The sequence below is a fragment of the Coregonus lavaretus genome (genome assembly GCF_964263955.1).
Source record: "Coregonus lavaretus genome assembly, contig: SUPER_35_unloc_1, whole genome shotgun sequence".
Taxonomy (NCBI): domain Eukaryota; kingdom Metazoa; phylum Chordata; class Actinopteri; order Salmoniformes; family Salmonidae; genus Coregonus; species Coregonus lavaretus.
Window position 1 is genome coordinate 3,829,125 of NW_028167181.1, and position 23,244 is coordinate 3,852,368.

The window sequence follows — 23,244 nt, forward strand, 5'->3', positions numbered from 1 at the left end:
GTTTACAATTATATCATTATTCAGGTCAAGACTGTAAAACGATCTGACCTCACCCCTTACTAAGCACACACAAAAAGAAGAAAGGGGGACTGAGAGAAAATGATATTTTGTGATGCACCTGCTGTCTTGAGTGTCGGAGAGAGGCCGTAAAAAAAATATAGCTGCTCCATCCATTTAAAGTTAACATATGCTCTTGGTTTGAACCAGAGAGAGGGAAAGAGAGGGCGAGGGAGAGCGCACTGGACCAGAGGGATAACGGTTGACTCTCCTTTATGACACTTGCTTACTGCTTAACCCATTAGCCCGGCTGTTCGGACATGTGGTCCTCTGTAGCTCAGCTGGTAGAGCACGGCGCTTGTAACGCCAAGGTAGTGGGTTCGATCCCCGGGACCACCCATACACAAAAATGTATGCACGCGTGACTGTAAGTCGCTTTGGATAAAAGCGTCTGCTAAATGGCATATTATATTATATTATAATAAAAGCCCCAGAGCTAACCACAGGGCGTGGGAGCCTTTAGGCCTCATGCAGTGTCCACCTCCCGGAATATCGTCTAGGCAGAGGCACTATTACCTATTCTGACCCTTGGAGCACAGGGAAGTCGGAAGGAAGGGAATCCCAATCCATCTGGGAATGACTAGATGGGGAAATTAGGAAAGTGGCCTTTGATGTGGATGAGGTTGGTGAGTTGGTTAGGGTTTACCATAGCTTCAATAGTGAGTGAAATCACTCCCCTACAGCAACTGAGTCTCAGCCATCAGGATGTATTTAATCGATGTACTTTGAAAGGTGAGGCAATGGCAACGTTTTCAGCGGTCAATTGCCTTTGTAGATCGCAACCTTATTTCCTTAAAACAGTAATCATCTACTTTTTATGCCACAGTTTACGAGAAAGTTAAAAGTATGGAAATGTATGCACTCACTACAGAAAGTCGCTCTGGATAAGATCGTCTGCTAAATGACAAAAAAATGTAAAAAGAATGTAAACTTGCCTTTGATTTAGTTTCATATTGTACCAACCCACGTGCTTTCACTTGTCACTAGGCAGCATAGGCCTGCAGTGTTAAATATAAGGGAGCAGGAGGTGAAAGAGGTGGTTGTTGTCAGCAAAGGTGACTGATTATCTGACTGTGTGGTAGCTAGTCAGAATGCTGAAGCTGACACACTAACCCTGTGTTGGTGGCGGTGCCAGCAGCACGAGCGGTGGTTGCCTGGGAATCTGCCCTGACATGTCTGTCACACTGAACACACGCCAGAGTGCCTAGCTTAGTCCTTCCTCTCAAAGATGGCAGCTGTGTGTGTTTATATATGGAGTTGGGACAGCTGGGCTCTGGTCACACACTCCTACACAAACAGCCCCAGTAACCTCTGTAATCAGTTATGTAACCCAGTCAGTCACTGAGTTATGATTCGTCTCATGTGGTGTTACATTGGTTCGCTACACTTATCAAGACAGATTAAACCCTTAGTTAATTTCCTGATTTACTCTAGTGCATGTCCGATTCCAGTGCCAAGTTTCTCCGTCTTCTTTGTGTGTATCTCCTGTATTTGGCTCATGCCTGGGTGAGTCAGTTGATTACAAGGCCAATCTGTGGTACTCCTTGTTTGAGCTGCTGACGTCTTAACACACCCCCTGAACCATTCACCACCCCACCTGACTCAATGTGGGAATATCTGTTCATTGCCCAGGTAGGCCCTTTATGAAGAAGCAACCAAGCTAAAGTCAGCTGTAACGGCTATATAATAGACAGCTAATTTCCCCTGCAAGACTAGTACGATGGCTAAATCCGTGACATGTCCAACCAAACACTGTCAGTTTCCACTATTAGGACCAACCCAAGAGCTTATGGTTAGCAGTGGCTGTGTGGTCAGTGACTCCTGTTGTCGTTCTAAATGGACCTGACTCCGCTGTTCCAGCCCATTGAGTCTGATGGTCCATTAGGGCACACGCTGTGCCACATTAGCCCTCGTTGGCACACGAGCCAGGGCCAATTTCACACTTACAAATGACTTCAACGTCACCTTTCGCAAGCTCGTCAGAGTCGCCGGCCCTGGTATCCTAGTAACGACACCGCCCTATATGTTCAATTGACGGTTCCCTCTTTTGCTTCAAATGCTTCTGTGGCAGGCATCCAAAAAGACCAAGGCCTGCCTTGCTTAAAGCGAAAATATTTGTTTAAAACAAGAGTGTCTACCCCGCCTCTGTTTTGTTAAAAGGTTAAGGGATGGACCTATAGACAGAGTCAAGGACTGACCATCCATGATATCAAGATGATAGTTTCAAACATGTTTTGAGGCTATGCAGTGTTTGTTTACATTTACATTGTTTACAAACATTGGAGTAAAACAAGTTTATATTTTGGGGTATGACTGTTGAACTAAGTTAATGAGGCATTTCTAAGTTATGTTCTTTAAAAAATCTATGGGTATATATCATTAATTTATAAGACCAAAAATGAATGTAGCACAATTAAGCATTCTAGCTTTAACTCTCAAACCATCAGATATGTAGAGTATATGGATGGATTAAAGTGTGCCATTTATCAGCCTTGGAGGACCATCCGTAGCCATCAGTGCTCTCAAAGGCTCTTCAGGTGCATTAGCTACCTTTCTTTGCAATAGAATTAGCCCTCATAAGTGCAGGAAGAAGCTACTATGTAGTTAGCAATGATAAGGAATATATTGAATGTTAGGTTGCTGGGCCCGTATTCACAAAGTATCTCAAAGTAGGAATGCTGATCTAGGATCCAGGTCTGGCCTGTCTATGTAATCATATTCATTTATGATCTAAAATGTGAAACTGATCCTAGATCGGCAGTACTCCTACTCCAGGCGTGTTGTGAACTGTACTCTTCACGCTGCCGCCTCACGGTTGTTAAACACCAGCCAGCTCCTCCAGCTGTCTCTTCATTTCTGGCTACAGTACTGGAGCATGTCATTAATCACTGTCCTCAATGGCGGCATAATGTCCCCTTATTCTTCTTCCATTTCCAGAACATTCTTCGATTAGGATTAGAGCCCGGTGGAACTCCCCAACCAGCTGGTGCTGTTATCCTTCTGGAATGTTCACTTTCACTATTACATCATTTGGTTGTGTATTATAAGAGAGGTGCCGCAGTACAGTTAGACTATGTAATAAAAGTTAGTTAGTATGTAAGAACAGTCGAGGGCGTTTGCACAGAGATTAAGCCCACGCCTTGGCTACTTTTAAATAGAGCTTTCAAAGAAGATTCTCCATTTAAAACAGTAAGTACAGGAGTGGGCTTAATCTGGGTCTGTGTAAGTATCACTTACTTTACAGTACTATAATGAACAAGACACTAGGCTACATCATGGTGCATGATGGGTTGGTATTGTTGGGCTAAATCTGGTTCTGTATCACTATAATGAACTAGACGCTAGGCTACATCATAGTGTATGATGGGTTGGTGTTGTTGCCAACTTCCCAGTATGTCAGTGTTGGTACAGTAATCAAATCAAAGTTTATTGGTCGCGTACACATTTTAGCAGATGTTGTAGCGGATGCAGCGTAATGTTTGTTGCTTGCTCCTAACAATGCAGAAATCAAGAAATGTCGGAACGAATCCAATTAACAGCCAAATAGCACTGTAACAGTAATCCAACTTCAATCTATACGTATGTACAGTGGCTTGCGAAAGTATTCACCCCCCTTGGCATTTTTCCTATTTTGTAGCTTTACAACATGGAGTTAAAATTGATTTTTTGGGGGTTTGTATCATTTGATTTACACAACATGCCTACCACTTTGAAGATGCAAAATATTGTTTCTTGTGAAACAAACAAGAAATAAGACAAAAAACAGAGAACTTGAGCGTGCGTAACTATTCACCCCCTCCTAAAGTCAATACTCTGTAGAGCCACCTTTTGGAGCAATTACAGCTGCAAGTCTCTTGGGGTATGTCGCTATAAGCTTGGCACATCTAGCCACTGGGATTTTTGCCCATTCTTCAAGGCAAAACTGCTCCAGCTCATTCAAGTTGGATGGGTTCCGCTGGTGTACAGCAATCTTTGTCATACCACAGATTCTCAATTGGATTGAGGTCTGGGCTTTGACTAGGCCATTCCAAGACATTTAAATGTTTCCCCTTAAACCACTCAAATGTTGCTTTAGCAGTATGCTTAGGGTCATTGTCCTGCTGGAAGGTGAACCGCCGTCCCAGTCTCAAATCTCTGGAAGACTGAAACGGGTTTCCCTCAAGAATTTCCCTGTAGTTAGCTGCATCCATCATTCCTTCAATTCTGACCAGTTTCCCAGTCCCTGCCGATGGAAAAACATCATCCACAGCATGATGCTGCCACCACCATGCTTCACTGTGGGGATGGTGTTCTCGGGGTGATGAGAGGTGTTGGGTTTGCGCCAGACATAGCGTTTTCCTTGATGGCCAAACAGCTAAATTTTTGTCTAATCTGACCAGAGTACCTTCTTCCATATGTTTGGGGAGTCTCCCACATGCCTTTTGGCGAACACCAAATGTGTTAGCTTATTTTTTTTTTTTAAGCAATGGCTTTTTTCTGGCCACTCTTCCGTAAAGCCCAGCTCTGGAGTGTACGGCTTAAAGTGGTCCTATGGACAGATACTCCAATCTCCGCTGTGGAGCTTTGCAGCTCCTTCAGGGTTATCTTTGGTCTCTTTGTTGCCTCTGATTAATGCCCTCCTTGCCTGGTCTGTGAGTTTTGGTGGGCGGCCCTCTCTTGTTCCATTTTTTAATAATGGCCAGATGCGCCGAATACAACAGGTGCAGACATTACAGTGAAATGCTTACTTACAGCCCTTAACCAACAGTGCATTTATTTTTTAATAAAAAAGTTAAATAAAACAACAACAAAAAAGTGTTGAGGGGAAAAAAAGAGCAGAAGTAAAATAAAATAACAGTAGGGAGCCTATATATATAGGGGGGTACCGGTGCAGAGTCAAAGTTTCGGATATAAAAAAAATAAAATAAAACCCTGATCTGTACTTCTCCACAACTTTGTCCCTGACCTGTTTAGAAAGCTCCTTGGTCTTCATGGTGCCGCTTGCTTAGTGGTTTTGCAGACTCTGGGGCCTTTCAGAACAGGTGTGTGTATATATACTGAGATCATGTGCCAGATCATGTGACACTTAGATTGCACACAGGTGGACTTTATTTAACTAATTATGTGACTTCTGAAGGTAATTGGTTGCACCAGATCTTATTTAGGGGCTTCATAGCAAAGGTGGTGAATACATATGCATGGACCACTTTTCTGTTATTAATATTTTAGAATTATTTGAATTTTTTGCATTTTTTTCACTTCACCAATTTTGACTATTTTGTGTATGCCCATTACATGAAATCTAAATAAAAATCAATTTAAATTACAGGTTGTAATGCAACAAAATAGGAAAAGCCCCAAGGGGGATGAATACTTTTGCAAGCCACTGTACACCGGATGAAGATCTTCTAAGAATCATATGTACTGCAGTAGATATATTAGAGTGGGCTATGTCAAGACTCCAGTATTTAAATACATATGTATGGGCAGACAATTGGGTACTCTGGGCCCCTTGTGGCCCCTATCTATCAGGCAGATGGTTGTGACTGGAGCCCTCGAGTTCTAGATGTTCCAGGGGACAGCTTGATAAAGTTAAGCCCAACAAAGGCCACTGTTCTCTGGATAGGGCAGGGCCAAGGCCGTAGCCAGGAATGTGGTGGTTGAGGGCCCTGTGTCCCACCCACTGTCACCCCCCTCCCTAATGTCTGTCCCTGTCACTCTGATTCACCCACCACACCCCATAACCAGTCTTCAATGGGGGGGAAGCCCCCAATGTGGTAGAGTTCTTCAAGTCTACTGTATTAGCTAGCTCTCTTTACTTCCTCCTTTCTCACTCACTCTCATCTTCTTCCTCCTTTACCTTTGTCTCTTCTCTCTATACTGTTCATCCATCTCTCTCTCACTCCATCTCTCTCCCTTTCTTCCCTCCCCCCCCCCCCCCCCATCTCCTCTCCTCTTTGTCTCTGGGTCAGTGGGGGCCTGATGGCAACAGTGTGACTCAACTCGGATGGCATTCCCCCGTCCATCCCTCCCAGTCATCCCCTCAATGGTGTCTCTGTCTGGCTGGAGGCTGGAGCAGGCACCGGGGTCTCTTCCTGCCTCACGCCCTATCAGAGGGCAGGGGAGGGTGGAGGGGAGAGGGTGGAGGGGGGGGGGGGGGGGACAACTGCTGCACCAGGGGCTCCTCATCTCGTCCCACTCCACTCCCCCGGAGTGAAGAGTCAACACACTTGGTTACTGCTTGTATTGTTTGGTTGGTTGCATGTAAGGATTGATTTGTGATCAGTTGAGATCTACTCTATCATCTTGGGCCTTGTGAAGTAGACCAACCTGGATTAGCTGTGTTCTGTGATCAGTAACGACTATTGGATTATTGACTGTTCTGTGCCTCTTTGACTACAATGGAGGAGAGGACAGTAACAGGGGTTCAGCACTGCTAGAGTCCTCATTACCTCTGCTGGCCTTTTCAGGATCAATAGCACAAGGTAGGTCTGTGGTAGCCTGGTTCCAGATCTGTTTGTGCAGTCTTGCCATCTCTTATGGTAATTGTCAAAACAATGGCCATAAGAGTTGACAAGACCGCAAAAACTGATCTGGAACCAGGCTAGGTCTGTGGACAGATGGTTATTGTCTAACAGTGCTGCTATTCAGCTGCTGTGTGCATCAGACAGTCACTGTCATGTGTGGTCATTGTGAAGAGCTTTTTGTACTGTTTTCCACTGACAATAGAAAGTATCTGTGTCAGCGAGATGCCATTGGCTGGCTGACTGGAGACACAATGGCATTTCTGGTTGTGTGCAGTTTCATTGGATAGGAACCTGGCAGGGATTTAAATGGACCAGTTTAGCTCTACTTGCGGCTAAGTTTTAACTTGAGTTGTGATTAATGGAATGGGCACATGGGGTGTGTGTGGCAGTGGAGATAGAGAGAGATTGAGAGTGATTCTCATTGCTCATGTTATCACACAGCTTTCCATCCCTGACCGTTTTCCTCCGACCCCTACACACTGTCTGCTACCATGCTAATATGGGAAAGCACCCCTGAATCAGGTAGGCTTCCAAAACTCACTCCGTATTGAAGCTGCAATGAAGCACCACTCAAACAAGCCGCCTTCAACGAGCTCTTAACCAGCTAACCAGCACCATTGAAACTATGAATGTCAATGTCATCTTTCTAGTCAGACCAGCTGTTGTTATGGACAGCAGCAGGGTGGCAGGTAGCCTAGCGGCTAAGAGCGTTGGGCCAGTAACTGAAAGGTATTGGGGTCGAATCCCCAAGCCAACTAGGTGAAAAGTCTGTCTGTGCCCTTGAGCAAGGCACTTAACCCTAATTGCTCCTGTAAGTCGCTCTGGATAAGAGTGTCTGCTAAATGACTAAAATGTCTCCATGTTCCTGTGTCTGTTTAAACCAGGGTCGTGTTCTACCTGGGCTTGTCCTATAAGAAATGCTTAGCAAAAATGAACACGACCCAGGCCTGGCCTAACCTCCCCCAGTGTAACCTCACCCCATGGCCCACAGGGTAACCTGAGGCCAGAGTGCTTTGTCATGTACCAGAGAGAGGGGTCGCCCTCCTCTTTGTCTGACCGCAACAGAGCAGCACCACAACAACATGCTAATGTGTGCTGCTTGGGTTAGATTAGGCTGCTGTTCAGGCTGGACAGGACCAGTTATACGCAGACTGAGTTAATTGCTCTGTGTATTGTTATCTGGAGGCTGTTTTTGGTGGTTGTTCATGTTTTATGGTTAAATAAACAGTGATATTAAATGTGATTATGGGATTTTAGGGCATGGCTTCTTGTGGAACATACTGTGTGGGAACCTTCCTCCTCCCTCAATGTCAAGCAGACCTCTTGAACCCTGCGCCGGCATTTTTACTTGATGACTGTAGGAAGTGTTAGGGCCATGAATGTAGGCCTGTTAGAATTTCAAGGGGCATGTGCGTATGTATGAATGTGCATTTCTCTGCGCGTGTGAGAGTGTATATCTGCGTGCGTTTCTGCCGTGCAAGGCTGCGCCCGCGTGTGTGTGCGCGCCCCTGTAAAATTCCTCCTTCAGCCAGCCTGTTTATTTCTCCAGGGTCGGCTCTCCTGTTTGTTGACAGAAGAGGACAGCAGGACGATGCTCTCTCTCTCTCCTCTCCTCCTGGCTGTTCTTCCCTACTCGGTGCTTGGCCTGCTAACAAAGGGAACTCTGTGGATAGAAAAACAACTGAAGGGAGGGGGGAAAAAACACAGAGCATTGTTAATCCGGTTAAAATCTTACCCCGAAAAAAAACAACAAAGCTTTTAGTTTGCATTCCTCACAGGCCATTGCTGGCTGTGCTTGGGTGAGGCTAGGGCTCTGATCTCCAAGGGGAGTTGTTTTTCTACTGGTTTGGTTTTCCCTCCTTGTTTGAAATCCAAAAGTGGCAGTTGAGAAATTCCACGAATAGCAATTCCTTTCTGTTATGTCATCTTTTGTATCAAATTTCACCTGTTCAATATTCAATACCTCTATCAAGTGTCCATTGATAGGCAGAGTCTATTTTGCGCCACAATATTGATCAACCTGAAGCGGATCGATTAAGCACAATTAACTCTGCAATCTGGAACAAATCCTTCCAAAAAACTCAAGTTTAGCATAAGTGACTCAGCGAATCAGAGTTGGTGGCTCATAGCGATTAGCCACAGTTTGTTTTCATCATGTGCTTTTTAGCCCTGCTTATCCTTGAGTTAGCTTCTCCTAGCATCCGTTCAGGGAGCAGGTTTCATTGAACAAGTTAACCACCTTATAAGTTTAAGCTACACAGTTTAGGTGAGAAGACATCTAGATGGGCCGGGCCTCATTCGTCAAAATAAAAGCATTAGACACCAGACTCCTGTTTAGACATCTGACTTGGTTCTATCTCGCTCCCTCTGACTGACTTTCTGATGGTAGTGCCTGACGATGATGGACACAAGTGATTTATTCTTAGTGCCTTTTGTGTAACTAAAACTAAACCACTCCGCATTCTCAACCCTATCCATCCCACGCTCTTAAGTCTGATACAATAGAAATAGAATTGGATTATATTTCTATGCTATATCCCATTGTCTGGGTCTTGTGCCCTGTGTTTAAACCCTAGCTGCCTTGGAAACTCTGTGGCTGTGTCCCAAATGGAACCCTATTCCCTACATAATGCCCTATGGGCCCTGGTTAAAAGTAGGGGCACTATATAGGGAATAGGGTGACATTTCAGACGGAACATGTGTCTCATAGACATACAAATCCTATTGTTCCACAGTCGGGGTGCTAGACCTAACCAGACCAAACTATTGTCTGTCTGTGGTGGCTCTGGGTGTCCCAGACACACATTTCTGGCTTGGGAACAGGTCTGTCCTAGTGGGGCTCAGAGGAGAGAGATGGAGAGGCTGTAGCGGGAGGGAGAGGAATGGATTGGTATATAAGAAGAGGGTGAGAGTGGGTGAATTTTGAACATAGTCCTTGTGTGGCTTACAGGACCAGAGGAAAGAGCAATGGAGAGTGAGGGAGGGATAGAGAGAAGCACACAGAGAGGCCAGGGTGGAAAAACAAAGCCCCTGTCCAGCCTGTGGTCAGCCAGGAATGGAGCCGTATGAGCAAACACACAGTGACCTTTGTCTATTGGTCCGTCTCTCTCTCTCTCTGTTTCTCTCTCTTGCGCTCGCTCTTCTCTTGTCCCCTGAGCCAATATGGGTTGTTGTTGTTGTGAAGTCTTCAGGGGTTTGTTAAGATTTTCAAGGGGGGGTTTATGGGTGTACTGTGATGTTTTTAAGTAAGCGATGATATGTATTTAGAGCATCAACATTAAAATGTCTCTCTCTCTCTGCAGGCATGGAAGAAGCGGTGGTTTGTTCTCCGCAGCGGCCGTCTCTCGGGCGACCCAGACGTGCTGGAATACTACAAGAATGACCACGCCAAGAAGCCCATCCGCGTGATCGACCTCAACCTGTGTGAACAGGTGAAACACTACTTATGCTAAGGCTGATTATGGCCAGGAGTTTGTTACTCTGGACCCTAGTTATGTAATACATTAGTTCCAGGTCAGGTCACGTGATCCGGGAAAACTAATGGTCCTAGTAATGCTACAGTACCACTAGCTAATACTGCTAAAACGTCTTAAGGCAGCTATAACAGTAAATTACATTGACAGTGGCTTATAGCTGCTTTGGCTACAACCGATATTGCTACCCCTATTGTTTATGTAATGCTACGTGCTAATGCTAAGCCCTATTGTTATGTGGTTGGTAATGCTACATGCTAACACTAAACCTTCCCCCCCACAGGTGGACGCAGGGCTCACGTTCAACAAGAAGGACCTGGAGCACAGCTTCATCTTCGACATCAAGACCATCGACCGCGTCTTCTACCTGGTGGCCGACACGGAGGACGACATGAACAAGTGGGTCCGCTGCATCTGTGACATCTGCGGCTTCAACCCCACAGACGACGGTAACAATGATGCTGCACACACACGTACCACACACGTCCCTGCACAGGCTCGCATGCACGCCCACACGAGAGGGACTCTGAGATGTGTCTATACAATGTGCACAAAATACGCACAGAAGAGAAAGAGAAACGCAGAAAGAAAATGCAACAGAAATATGCATGAGTGGAAACAGTAGTCTTTCCTCACACGTATTATTCTCACATAATGATCATATCCTGGTGTAGTGTAGGTTTGGACACGGTGTGCCAAGCGGCCTTTGTTCCCAGCACAGGCCTAATGAGGCCTAATGAGCCATGTCTTCAGATGGGTTCACGTTACCATGTTTCCATGTACTGTATAATTAAAGCATTGTGTGCTCCCCTAAACTGAGCCCCACTGCCGCTCTCTCTCCTTCTCTACCTTTATTGTTCTCTCTTTCTCAGTTGCTCTCATTTGTTCTCCCTCTCGCTCACATTCGTTCTTTCGTTCTTTCTCGTGCTCGCTCGCTTACTCAGGGGAAAAGCGAGTGAGTGGGGCCCACCAAACCAGAATGGTGGTTTATTTAGAGTTCTACTTCCTGCTCTTTCTTCCCACCATCATCAGTGGGGGCCACATACAGGGGCCTCCGGACCTGAACTTCCCTCTCAGCTGACATGGGAGGTACTGTTGAGTTCAAGGCCTAAAATTAACTTTTTGGTCCACTAGCCACTGTGGCAGGTAGATTTAAAAATCTACCAGCCACTCAGATTTTTTACCAGCCAAAAATATTTGGGGGGGCTAAAATGATGAGCGTGCTTTGTAATATTTCTAAAACAATACATTTATTACTAGTAAGAAGTAATGTGGTATATTAATTGAAATTTTATCCAAAATATCACAGATGAGACAAAACATTTCACCTGTCCCTTTAAGGGCGTGAGGTTACCGTGGTAACGTGACTCCAGTCATGTTTGTGCCTGTGAGATTGAGTCTGACTAGTACAAGCCTTGCCTTCTCTTCCCTAGCAGTTGAAACTCAAACATAGAAAAACAACCTAGCTTGTGAACAAAACAATGTAAGTAGCCAAGAAACACAAGGACAAAGTCTCACGTCAGTAGACTTTCGTTTTTCTGTAAATTAGACCAACGTTTATGCCTGTGCACAGCGCTTCTAAAAATGAATCTTTCACTCTTCATGTGCGACAGCCCCCAGCCAGGCAGTGTTGCAATGCGAGGTGGGATAGGCTATGTAGGATTCGTAGTTCTTTGACTTTGTGCGATTTAATTTACCAGCTATCAAACAAAACTGCAGAAATTCTTTGAAGACAGCTACTGGAGCATTTATTTTACTATAAATGTGATCATACTTGAATATTTGTATTCACAAATGCGAGTGAAATGCTCGCCCTATGGAGCCCTGACCACCCGCCAACGTGGCTGGTGAAATAGACATCTTACCCGCTAATGCCAAAATCGACCTGCATTTGGCAGGTAGCGGGTGTTTTAATTTTAGGCCCTGGTTGAGTTGTTGCCTGGCTAATGGCTATGGCTTACACTGCTTACACTGGTGTGGAACCGGAAATAGACCCTACAATCTAAACTCACTATTGTAATGCATGTGGGTTTAATCCGAATATTAGGGAACCATTTCGAGTCCCTGGAATGTCCTGGATTATGATATCAGCAGTACCCAGTACATATTTGACAACAGGGAGACCACGTATCAAACCACAAGGTCAGCTTCACTCCTTCCTCAGTGTTGTGGCTGTATTCTACCCTCCCTGTTATAGTGCAACTTCAACCACAACATATCGCTTATCTATGGGCCATTTTTGAAATGTTGAGTTTATTATGGATCCAAGCAGCGAGTTTGTCTGTCATAATGGCCATGCAGATTTGCTGTGGTTGAGCGGTGTGACTCTCAAATTGCAGAGAGGCCTTGGCTACTTCTGTCTGTGCCTCACAAAGTCTTGCTGATCATACAGCACAAACAAAAGAGGGGACAGTTCAGCCCACTCCCGCGCCCAGGCGAGGGTGCACTGTGGCTGGGGAAATGTCAGCAAGGGGGGGGGGGTGCTGGAGTGCTGGAGCAGCAGGGCTGTAAACCACCGGTGTGGGAGGGGGAGATTAAGGAGGAAAGGGTTTTTCCCGCTGCCTGGGTGAATCAGCACATAAGACAGACAAACAAGGAGGTGGAGGGATGGAGAGAGAGAGTGATACAGTGGATAAAGCAGGATAGTAGTGAGAGAGGGGGCTGGGGAGAAGAGACGGAGAGATTAAGTGATGCAATGTATAGGGTGTGATTGGGGGGGGAAGGAGGAGAGTGCACAGGATAAAGCAGGAGAATAGTGACTGATTGGGGAGCGATTGAGGGAGAGGGTGCACAAGATAAAACAGTGGAGGAGGGATTAGGAGGGGAGGAAGAGAGGGATGGATGGAGTAAAGATTCAGAGAGCAGCTGTCATCTCAGGGTGCGCATCCTTCAGTTTGAGCACTTAGGGAGCCACTCAAAGACGATCTCTCTGTTGGTGGTTGGGTGTGTATGTGCGTACACACTGAGGAGTGTAGGCGGGGAGCAATGCAGCCGGAGAGTAGGTTGTGAATAGAGCACAACCAAGCACAGTCGTCACCACACAGGCCTACATGGAGACGGACAAGGCAGAGACCTTGAGGAAATGCTGTCTGGCAGTGGTTGGGATTCAAAAGGCAAAACATAGATTTGGATGGAATACAGCTCAGTATTAATGGGTTGAATAACATTGGCAGATACAATAGCTATTGGAAGAAAGGAAGCATTTTTATTTTTATGTTTCCCTATATTTCCCCTTTTGTTATAAATTCCCTCAAACTGTAATGTAAATGTAATGCTACATTTTAATTTCATAGTTATATTTCTCATGCGTTAATAATTGATTGTGAAGATTTGAAAGGCTATTGCGTGGTTCACAGACATACACGTGTGTGTGTGTGTGTGTGTGGGAGGGAGGGAAAGTGCATGCATGCCAGTGTACGTACAGTGTTTGTCCTTCAAGTCTGACTCATGACCTGTTTGTACTGGATGTCATCTTGCAGTATCTCTGTCATGTGTTCAACTCGGTATCCATTTCCCACAGCTCTGTAGTGCTTTTATAGAACGTAATACTGATTTCTGTACACAAACAAGTCAGAAATATAACCGTACAAACACCTACAATATTATCACTACAGAACATGTACGTTTCGTTAATAACTGTTGTGCGTGAAAACTCTGGTGTTGTTCTGATGGTGTCCCCTCTTCTCCCTCCATCTCCCCTCCTCTTTCTTCCCCACAGAAGCGGCGAAGGCTGCCCACCAGGCGGGCAGCGGTGGCTCAGTGGTGGACACACCCCCTCACCCGGGGTTGGGCGTGCTGGGGGGTCCTCCGGCCATGCTGACCAACGTGCCCCCTCCCTACCAGCCAGTCAGCGTGCGCCACTTGGACTCAGAGTCCAGCCTGGATGAACCCCAGGACTACCTGTGGCTGGTCAACTGTGAGAGCAAGAAGCCAGAGCCCAACAGGTGGGTGTGGAGTCCATGATATGACAGTGCACCGCTGCCATTGGTACAGAGTGGAGAGGTGTTGTGACATTTCCCGCTGTGTTTCTCTGACATCTGGTCTCCCTCTGGTCTCCATCTAGTCTCCCTCTGGTCTCCCTCTAGTCTCCCTCTGGTCTCCCTCTAGTCTCCCTCTAGTCTCCCTCTGGTCTCCCTCTAGTCTCCCTCTGGTCTCCCTCTAGTCTCCCTCTGGTCTCCCTCTAGTCTCCCTCTGGTCTCCCTCTGGTCTCCCTCTGGTCTCCCTCTGGTCTCCCTCTAGTCTCCCTCTCTCTCTCTCTCCTCGCCCCTCTCTCTCTCTCTCCTCGCCCCTCTCTCTCTCCTCGCCTCTCTCTCTCTCCTTGCCTCTCTCGCCTCTCTCTCGCCTCTCTCTCTCCTTGCCTCTCTCTCTCGCCCCTCTTTCTCCTCGCCTCTCTCGCCTCTCTCTCTCCTCGCCTCTCTCTCCTCGCCTCTCTCTCCTCGCCTCTCTCTCCTCGCCTCTCTCTCCTCGCCTCTCTCTCCTCGCCTCTCTCTCTCCTCGCCTCTCTCTCTCCTCGCCTCTCTCTCTCTCTCTCCCCGCCTCTCTCTCTCTCTCCCCGCCTCTCTCTCTCTCCCCGCCTCTCTCTCTCTCCCCGCCTCTCTCTCTCTCTCTCCCCGCCTCTCTCTCTCTCCCCGCCTCTCTCTCTCTCTCTCGCTCCCCGCCTCTCTCTCTCTCTCTCTCCCCGCCTCTCTCTCTCGCTCTCTTTCCCGCCTCTCTCTCTCGCTCTCTTTCCCGCCTCTCTCTCTCGCTCTCTTTCCCGCCTCTCTCTCTCGCTCTCTTTCCCGCCTCTCTCTCGCTCTCTTTCCCGCCTCTCTCGCTCTCTCTCCCTGCCTCTCTCTCTCTCTCTCTCCCTGCCTCTCTCTCTCTCTCTCTCTCTCCCTGCCTCTCTCTCTCTCTCTCCCTGCCTCTCTCTCTCTCTCCCTGCCTCTCTCTCTCTCTCTCCCCGCCTCTGGTTACTTTCCTCTGTGGTGTGCTTTATTAGGTCTCTTGTACTGTCTCTATATGTTGTCCATATTTCAGTGCCTCTCCTCTCTTGTTGATGTGGTTCTCTATCTAACTCTCTCCTCCTCCTCCTCTCTGTGTGTGGTGGTGTAGCTCTGTGACTCCTCTCCCTCCTACTCCTCTCCCCCCCTCCGAGGGGGACCAGGAGTACCTCCTTCTGGGGGAGTGTGAGAGCAAAGGGGCTCCTTCTCCTCCTCAGGTTAATCAGTGAGTCTGGAGCAGCCTGTCTAGTGTGGAGTGACACACACACACACACACGTGTGCAAACAGTCACACACAGGTTCATAAACATGCACATATACATGTGGACATGCACACAAATACACACTCACACATTGTAAATAGACACAAAACTAATCCAGCACTTACCTCTGGGTTTGATGTGTTTGAGAATTGTTCCATTAATCCAAAATGTAGCTCCTGGCTGTTCTCAGTCAGGGAAATGAGGAATGATCCAGAATGGCTTAATATGTCAATGGACCTTTGGCAAAGGACAGTGCTGTGTTTGACCCTGCATGTTTTGAAATTAACCACAGGATGAAACATGGATCATTATACTGAGCCTACAACTCAATAAGATCTACTCAACAACAGATCCAATGGACCTCAATAGTAGTTATTGGTGGTATTGTGACTTAACTGGAATGGATGTGTTGATGTAACTCGTATCACTAATCTGTGTTGAGATGTGTGTGTGTGTGAGATGTTCACACACCATTCAGCCTCTTGATGTTATCTGTCTCCTTGCCGTTGTCATAGAGCCCACGCCGAGTGTTCCAAGTCGACCTCGTCGGAGACGGACCTGAACGACAACGTCCCTGCCCACCGCACGCCAACCTCCACTAGCTCCTCCTCCTCCAAGCACGCCAACGGCTTCTTCTTCTCTGTCCCGCCCCCTCACCCCGCCTCCGCCTCCTCCATCTACGACTCCCCGCCCTCCCGCGGCGCCTCCCTCTCCACCGACCTCTCCTCTGGCCTCTACCAACTCCCCCGCTCCTATTCCCAGGACACCGTGCTCCTCCCCAAGTCGGCCTCCACCTCCTCGCCCCCCATCCCAGTCGACGGCGACGCCGCGGAGCTCTACGTCTTCAACACGCCCTCGCGGAAGCCCTCCATGGAGACTCAAATGAGGAACCTGTCGGTTAGCTACGATATTCCTCCCACACCAGGCAGTAACTGTACCTATCAGGTGCCTCGAGGTCCACAAAGTGGTGGGTCTGAGGGTGGTGACGTGATGCCTCCCCCCCGGCCCCCCAAGCCTTCACTCAACTCCCTGACCTCAGGGCACCCGCCGCCCCCCGCGGAGCGCTCGCCCACGGACACGTACTGCGTGCCGCGCTCGATGTCGGAGACGGACGGGAACTACTGCGTGCCCACCAGCGCCGGGAGCAAGGCCCTGCGGAGCAACACCATCGGCACCATGGACTCATCACGCCTCAGGAAAGGTACGGCTCATCGATTGATCTTGATTCATTGGTGGATTGATTGACCCTTATTAGTCCTGTCAAATAGATGAAAAACAGAGATATAATTGAACGCATTTCATTTCACTCTCACTTTTTGCTAAGGGACGTAGGGTACCACATCCTGTCACTACTTATCATGATGCTAAGTGATATAGGGTACCACATCCTGTCACTACTTATCATGATGCTAAGTGATATAGGGTACCACATCCTGTCACTACTTATCATGAGGCTAAGTGATATAGGGTACCACATCCTGTCACTACTTATCATGATGCTAAGTGATATAGGGTACCACATCCTGTCACTACTTATCATGAGGCTAAGTGATATAGGGTACCACATCCTGTCACTACTTATCATGATGCTAAGTGATATAGGGTACCACATCCTGTCACTACTTATCATGATGCTAAGTGATATAGGGTACCACATCCTGTCACTACTTATCATGAGGCTAAGTGATATAGGGTACCACATCCTGTCACTACTTATCATGATGCTAAGTGATATAGGGTACCACATCCTGTCACTACTTATCATGAGGCTAAGTGATATAGGGTACCACATCCTGTCACTACTTATCATGATGCTAAGTGATATAGGCTAACGCTTAGGCTAACATACTGTGTGCATCATTATAAAGGCTAAATACACTAGCTAACAACGACAGTATGTTCATAACAACACATGGCTGGTGTGTGCTGTGTTCAGACAAAGCAAAGCAAGCGTCTAATCCTCCAAGATAATTTTCTTGACGCGACAGATGTGTTTTTGAATAGCTAATTACAAAAACCTTTTCACAGCCGAAGATTGCCTTGCCTCCAAGGACATCTGGTGTAGCAAGCAGAATTAGTGGTGTTCAGTTACCATGCAGACAGACAACACGTACTTCAGAGTTTAGGAGAAAGCAGTTTGGCGCCTCAGTCCCAACCTCTATACAGTGAATGCTCCCAACCTCTTTTCTCTACTAGCAGCAGAGAAACAACACTGAGTCCTTCTCCTCATCACCCCCTCTGGTGGTGGCCACTGGTAATAACACTTTTGTCAACACCCCCCCAAATAAATATATAATAATACGATTTTTGTTTACATTTACATTTTAGTCATTTAGCAGACGCTCTTATCCAGAGCGACTTACAGTTAGTGAATACATTTTTTTATACTGGCCCCCCGTGGGAATCGAACCCACAACCCTGGCGTTGCAAACGCCATGCTCTATCAACTGAGCTACATCCCTGCCGGCCATTCCCTCCCCTACCCTGGACGACGCTGGGCCAATTGTGCGCCGCCCATGAGTCTCCCGGTCGCGGCCGGCTGCGACAGAGCCTGGATTCGAACCAGGATCTCTAGTGGCACAGTTAGCACTGCGATGCAGTGCCTTAGACCACTGCGCCACTCAGGAGCACCTTGTTCTTAAAGGACAATCATTTACACAACCAAAAGAGCATCTGAGGTTGAAGTTCAAGATAAAACATTATGCCCAGCTACATCCGGTCCAAGTCTGTTCATAACATTTAACATGAAACAGGTCTGTTGAACTAACACGAGGGCATTTAGCAAATGCCCCGGGATTCCCCGTTTGTCTAGTCGTATGTGTACCAGAGTAGGCTTTGCTTGCCTTGGCTGTAGAGTATGGCCACCTTCCAAGTCCTATCATCCTGTTTGTCTGAACTCCTCCTGAAATGCATTAGTGTGACGTTACACATGATGATCAGAGCAAGAGCAGCAACTATAGTCCAGCTGCCGAGATGACAGACAGACAGACTTCACATATCCCTGTTCACCACTTACTGTGGTTTCAATGGTGCATTTGTATTCAGTTTTAATTGAGTATTTAACACCATTTTGATTCATACTGCTGTAGGCCCTACCTAGACTACTATAGTGTAGGTATGGTGTGTTTACACTGTTTTTAAATGCTCTGTAATGTTTGTTGCAGATCTTGTGTCCCAGGACTGTTACGATATCCCCAGGTCGTTTCCCTCTGACAAGAGCTGCTCGTTTGACTTCAACGAAAGCTTCAACAGCTACTTGGTAAGTCTTTACACGACATGCTCATCAATCAGATTTAAAACGATGGACTTAAAGGACCTCTCACATTGATACTGAAGTATTGGGCTATTATGATAGTTGAGTTGTTTGTAGTGCACTAAGGTGCAGATTAAGATAAGGGAAGCTTGTATGCTCTCACTTCTTTTCACGTGTGTGTACGTGTTTTTGTCTTGTCTGTCTGTGCTCTTATGTAGCCTACCTCTCTCTCTGCCCCCCCTCCCCTTCAGAAAAACAAAGGCATGATGCCAGTGGGCAGCCAGTCCATGGAGGAAGTTGACCAGAACTACGTACCCATGAACGCCAACTCCCCGTCCCACCACCGCTCCGGCAGCCTGTCGGGCTGTGAACCCATCATGGAACCCAACTATGTACCCATGACCCCGGGCCCGGGCACGTTAGAGTTCTCCCTGGGCAAGCAGGTTCCCCCGCCGGCCCACATGGGGTTTCGCTCAAGCCCCAAGACCCCACCCCGCAGGCCCATGCTCATCAGCGATTGTCAGCCCCCGCCCGTGGACCGCAACCTCAAACCGGACCGCAAAGGTGAGGGAGGAGAGGGGCAGGGTGGATGGCTGGGGGGTGAGGTGGTGTGGCTGTGGAGAAGGGGGAGGGGGTGTGTGTCTTTGAATGAGAGAGAATCTTGAGAGAGAATCTTGGTACGTTTGTCTTTTATCTGTTGTTGCATCAACGTTTTCACAACTGCTTCTCTCTACATCCTGGCATTCAACTCTAACTCACTCCCATTACATGTGCTTGGCTCAGGTTATGAAAGACAGATTACAATTTCATTATTTTGAAGTAGAACACGTTCATTTGTCATCATTATACAATTCCTGTATGGCATCAGACAGTAGTGCAGAATGTTGTGGCTCACCCTTCCTCTCCTCTATGTAGGCAGTGTTCTAGATCTCTCTATGTAGGCAGTGTTCTAAATCTCTCTATGTAGGCAGTGTTCTAAATCTCTCTATGTAGGCAGTGTTCTAAATCTCTCTATGTAGGCAGTGTTCTAAATCTCTCTATGTAGGCAGTGTTCTAAATCTCTCTATGTAGGCAGTGTTCTAAATCTCTCTATGTAGGCAGTGTTCTAGATCTCTCTATGTAGGCAGTGTTCTAGATCTCTCTATGTAGGCAGCGTTCTAGATCTCTCTCTATGTAGGCAGTGTTCTAGATCTCTCCTCTATGTAGGCAGTGTTCTAGATCTCTCTCTATGTAAGCAGTGTTCTAGATCTCTCTCCTCAATATAGTCAGTGTTCTAGAGCGCTCTCCTCAGTCAGTCCTTGACAAGGCCCCATCCTCCACCCCATCCACCCTCCTCTCAGCCTGCTCTTTTAGTTTAGCCCGCTCTCCCCCTCATCTTCTCTCCCTCTCACCCCAGTCAAAGGGACTTTTGTCCCAGAGTTCAGGGGGCCCTCTCTGGGGCTTTGGGGGGGGACCGGCCTGGGCCACCATCACCATGGAGCGGCCAGAGCGGTCACCGCTGTCCCCATTGTCCCCCCCTCTGAAAGGGCCTCTTTGATGGAGCAACAACCCCCTCCAGATCCACCATGGGACATTTCAATCTAGAGCGGGGAGGATTTGAATATCCCACAGGGGAGGCAGACCCAAAGCAGAGGTCATTACCAGTCACTGTCAATGGTGGAGAAGAAAGGAGGAATCCATGTCAGGAAAGTTGTTAGAAAATCTAAAGTCAGTTGCTCTCTATTCATGGCTTAGAGCTTTAACATTCAGATCAATGACTCTTGGTTGTTTTCATTCCAGCATCTACCGTGGTGTCACAATGGGATGCTGAATGTGAATGGTTCAGTGTGAGGACATGTTAGACTGGAATGGTACTGTAGTCATGGGGTCATTATGATGACGAAGGTATAGGCCTACAGTTAGGTTTTTAACTTGAGTGTTTCATAACCATGGGCCATTCCATCTCAATGCAATCTCTCTCCTCACCGAACCACAACTGCTGTCCATCTGCTGAGTTTGGGACCTCTGTTGTCCCGGCTGTGTGTGCATGTAGGGCTGTTGTGTACTGTTGGCTTCAGGGTTACTCTCTCTAGCCTTTTCTCTGGCTCAAAGTCTTTGGTCCAATCCCAAATCATATCGACCGCTAGACCCTATGCACTTGGTGGAAGTTTGACCATATTGCTTTAACAAATCAATTCCTCTCAGATCTCCACAAGTGCATAGTGAATAGGGTCTAGGGGTCAATGTGGGATTGGGCCTCTCTTGCTTGGTTTTGTTCTGTGGGTGAGGTCTTGTGAGGCTGAAGCATCTGTGGTCGAAGCCGACAAGTAGCTTCATTTATTCACTTTCCTTCATTATGGCTTTGTTATGGGGTTCAATTGCAAATGTCTGCCATGGTTTTAGCTGGGGTATGCTGTGTTTTATGGCTGTTGTGAGGATTATACATAAGGTTATGACTTCACTTACATTTTTTACATTTTAGTCATTTAGCAGACGCTCTTATCCAGAGCGACTTACAGTTAGAGTGCATACATTTTCATACTGGCCCCCCGTGGGAAACGAACCCACAACCCTGGCGTTGCAAGCGCCATGCTCTACCAACTGAGCTACAGGGGACCACTTCAGTGTGCTGGTGTACAGATAAATGTGCGCCTTTATTTGCTTCTGCTGTTGTGGATGTGTTGTTGCCCTCAAAATGACTCTCTTCTCTCAGTGGATCTTCCACGCTCATACTAGTGCATGTTGTTGTCTTGTCAAGTCTCTGAGGCCAACCATGTTGCAGGGTTCTGACTAGAGGGAGTACAGCTACGACCGGAAGTTACTTTTTCGTAGCAGGTTAGGAGAATTGACCCAGCAGGTTAGGATAATTAACATAGCAGGTTAGGAGACATAGGTTAAGGTTAGGAAAGGGTTAGGGTTAGCTAAAATGCCCTCCTAACCTGCTATGAAAAGTCACATCCGGTCGTAGCTGTACTCCCTCTAGTCACAACCATGTTGCATGGAGTGAGGTGCATGATGGGAAATGTCTGGGTCCGCTGTTGCCATGGAGATGGTCCTGTCTATACTGTATATACACCAATAGGGACGAAGGAATGGTAGGGTGGAAGTAGTGAGTTGTCTCTCAACAGTCTGTTGATCCGTCGGCTTTGCATGGCAGGTTTTTATTAAAATAGGTGTTACAATGATGTCATCGTTTATCAATGATGGTAATGTGAAAAGTCTTCTTTTTTAACCAATCAGGTCAGAGTCCTAAAATAATAAGAGCAAAGGGTGTTGGTTTAGAGCGAACCGACTCTCAGACCGTAGGGGAGTTCCCAAGACGACGCAAGGGTAGGTATTACCAAACAACGACGCCTGAAACTTGGTTCTGAATACTCATCTCTCATTCTCTCTGAACCTGTCTGAACTCAACGCATGCTTCTGAATGTTCACCTGTGACCTGTGACATCACATGTGGTGTCCGGTCTCATCCAGTCAACTAACTCCTGTTCTGTTGTGTTTCTAATTTAACATTTTGTTCTCATTACACGTTTTTGAACCACACCAACACCCTAATATCTTCTAGGCTTCTTCAGGAAATGGAGGAGAGATCATATCTCAGGAATGTTATTGTGTTGTCTAGTGAAAGAGCTCCACTACATAGGAAAACGTTGTCAGTGTACTAGTGTACCTCACCAACAACCACATCTCAAGCCCTCTCCCTTGTTCACAGTCAGTAATCAATAGTATTAATGTATAACACCAGTACAGTAGTTGTTTCTTAGGTTGCCGACACACTCCAACACACCAGTGATGGACTGTTCTAACCAATTCACTCTTGTATTTTTAACACTTTTTGGCATGCTCCTGTTTCGACATGTAATAATATATATATACACACATACATACATCCCCGGGTTTGCATGAAGGGTTTTTAGACGTCTGCGAAGTCTGTTTAGTGCTGTACTGTAGGCTGAGAAGTGTAAGTGCTGCTGTCCTGTAGACTGCAGCACCAGATGGTGTTTTCTAACCAGACCGAGGGAGCTATGCTGAATGTGTTTCTATAGCACCCGGGTTGCCAGATTGGGCTCTGTTACGTTAACCATGCGTGAACGGTTGGCTGTGGACATACTCTATAAACCTATAGGCAATTGATTACATTTTTGTATTACGCTGAACTTCTCATGTTGGAATTTAGCCTACAGTTTTAGTCTTGGAAGGAGGTATTGTGGCTTATAGGGACCTCTGTTGGCCAAATGAAAGCATTACTTTCTGTATAATGTAATGTATTGTGTTGCGATGATGGTATGTGATGAGAGAGATTGACGGTGGTGTTTGCCCCTCCCCTCTACAGCCAAGCCCGCCCCTTTGGAGATCAAGCCCCTACCTGAGTGGGAGGATTCATCGGCGCCCGTCCGCTCGCCTGTCACCAGGTCATTCGCTCGGGAGTAAGTGTCTTACCCTTTGACCTTTCGCCTCTACAGCAGCTCAGGGTCAAAGTTGCCCTTATGCACAGATCTAGGATTAGTGTCACTCACCGCATCCTAACCATTTGGGAGTAAAACATAAAACGGACCTTAGGTCAGTGTCAACTTAGTTTAATTCCTTTCTACCGCATGTGACTATAGGTTTGGTATTATATCAGAACACTAACCCTCCACGCAGTACTTTAGTCACCTCATAACATGTCAAAGTAGTCATACATGTATGTCTTAGAAATGTGCATTATTTGTCTTTTTCCAGTGAGTCATTTTT

At 46.9% G+C, this 23,244-nt stretch overlaps 1 protein-coding gene across 7 annotated transcripts in view; it reads left to right on the plus strand.

The window, feature by feature from the left end:
- Positions 1–23,244, plus strand: part of LOC311109940 (GRB2-associated-binding protein 1-like) — a 72,301-nt gene that overhangs the window by 43,681 nt on the left and 5,376 nt on the right. For 5 of the 7 annotated variants that reach the window (XM_084188453.1, XM_084188457.1, XM_084188454.1 and 2 more), the window contains 8 exons: positions 9,866–9,994; positions 10,320–10,485; positions 13,755–13,980; positions 15,794–16,479; positions 18,443–18,537; positions 18,750–19,095; positions 21,751–21,840; positions 22,844–22,937. In XM_084188453.1, the coding sequence (XP_084044579.1) occupies positions 9,866–9,994; positions 10,320–10,485; positions 13,755–13,980; positions 15,794–16,479; positions 18,443–18,537; positions 18,750–19,095; positions 21,751–21,840; positions 22,844–22,937 (1,832 nt within the window). The remainder of the gene's footprint in view (positions 1–9,865; positions 9,995–10,319; positions 10,486–13,754; positions 13,981–15,793; positions 16,480–18,442; positions 18,538–18,749; positions 19,096–21,750; positions 21,841–22,843; positions 22,938–23,244) is intronic. The other 2 variants (XM_084188458.1, XM_084188459.1) reach the window with 2 other exon arrangements.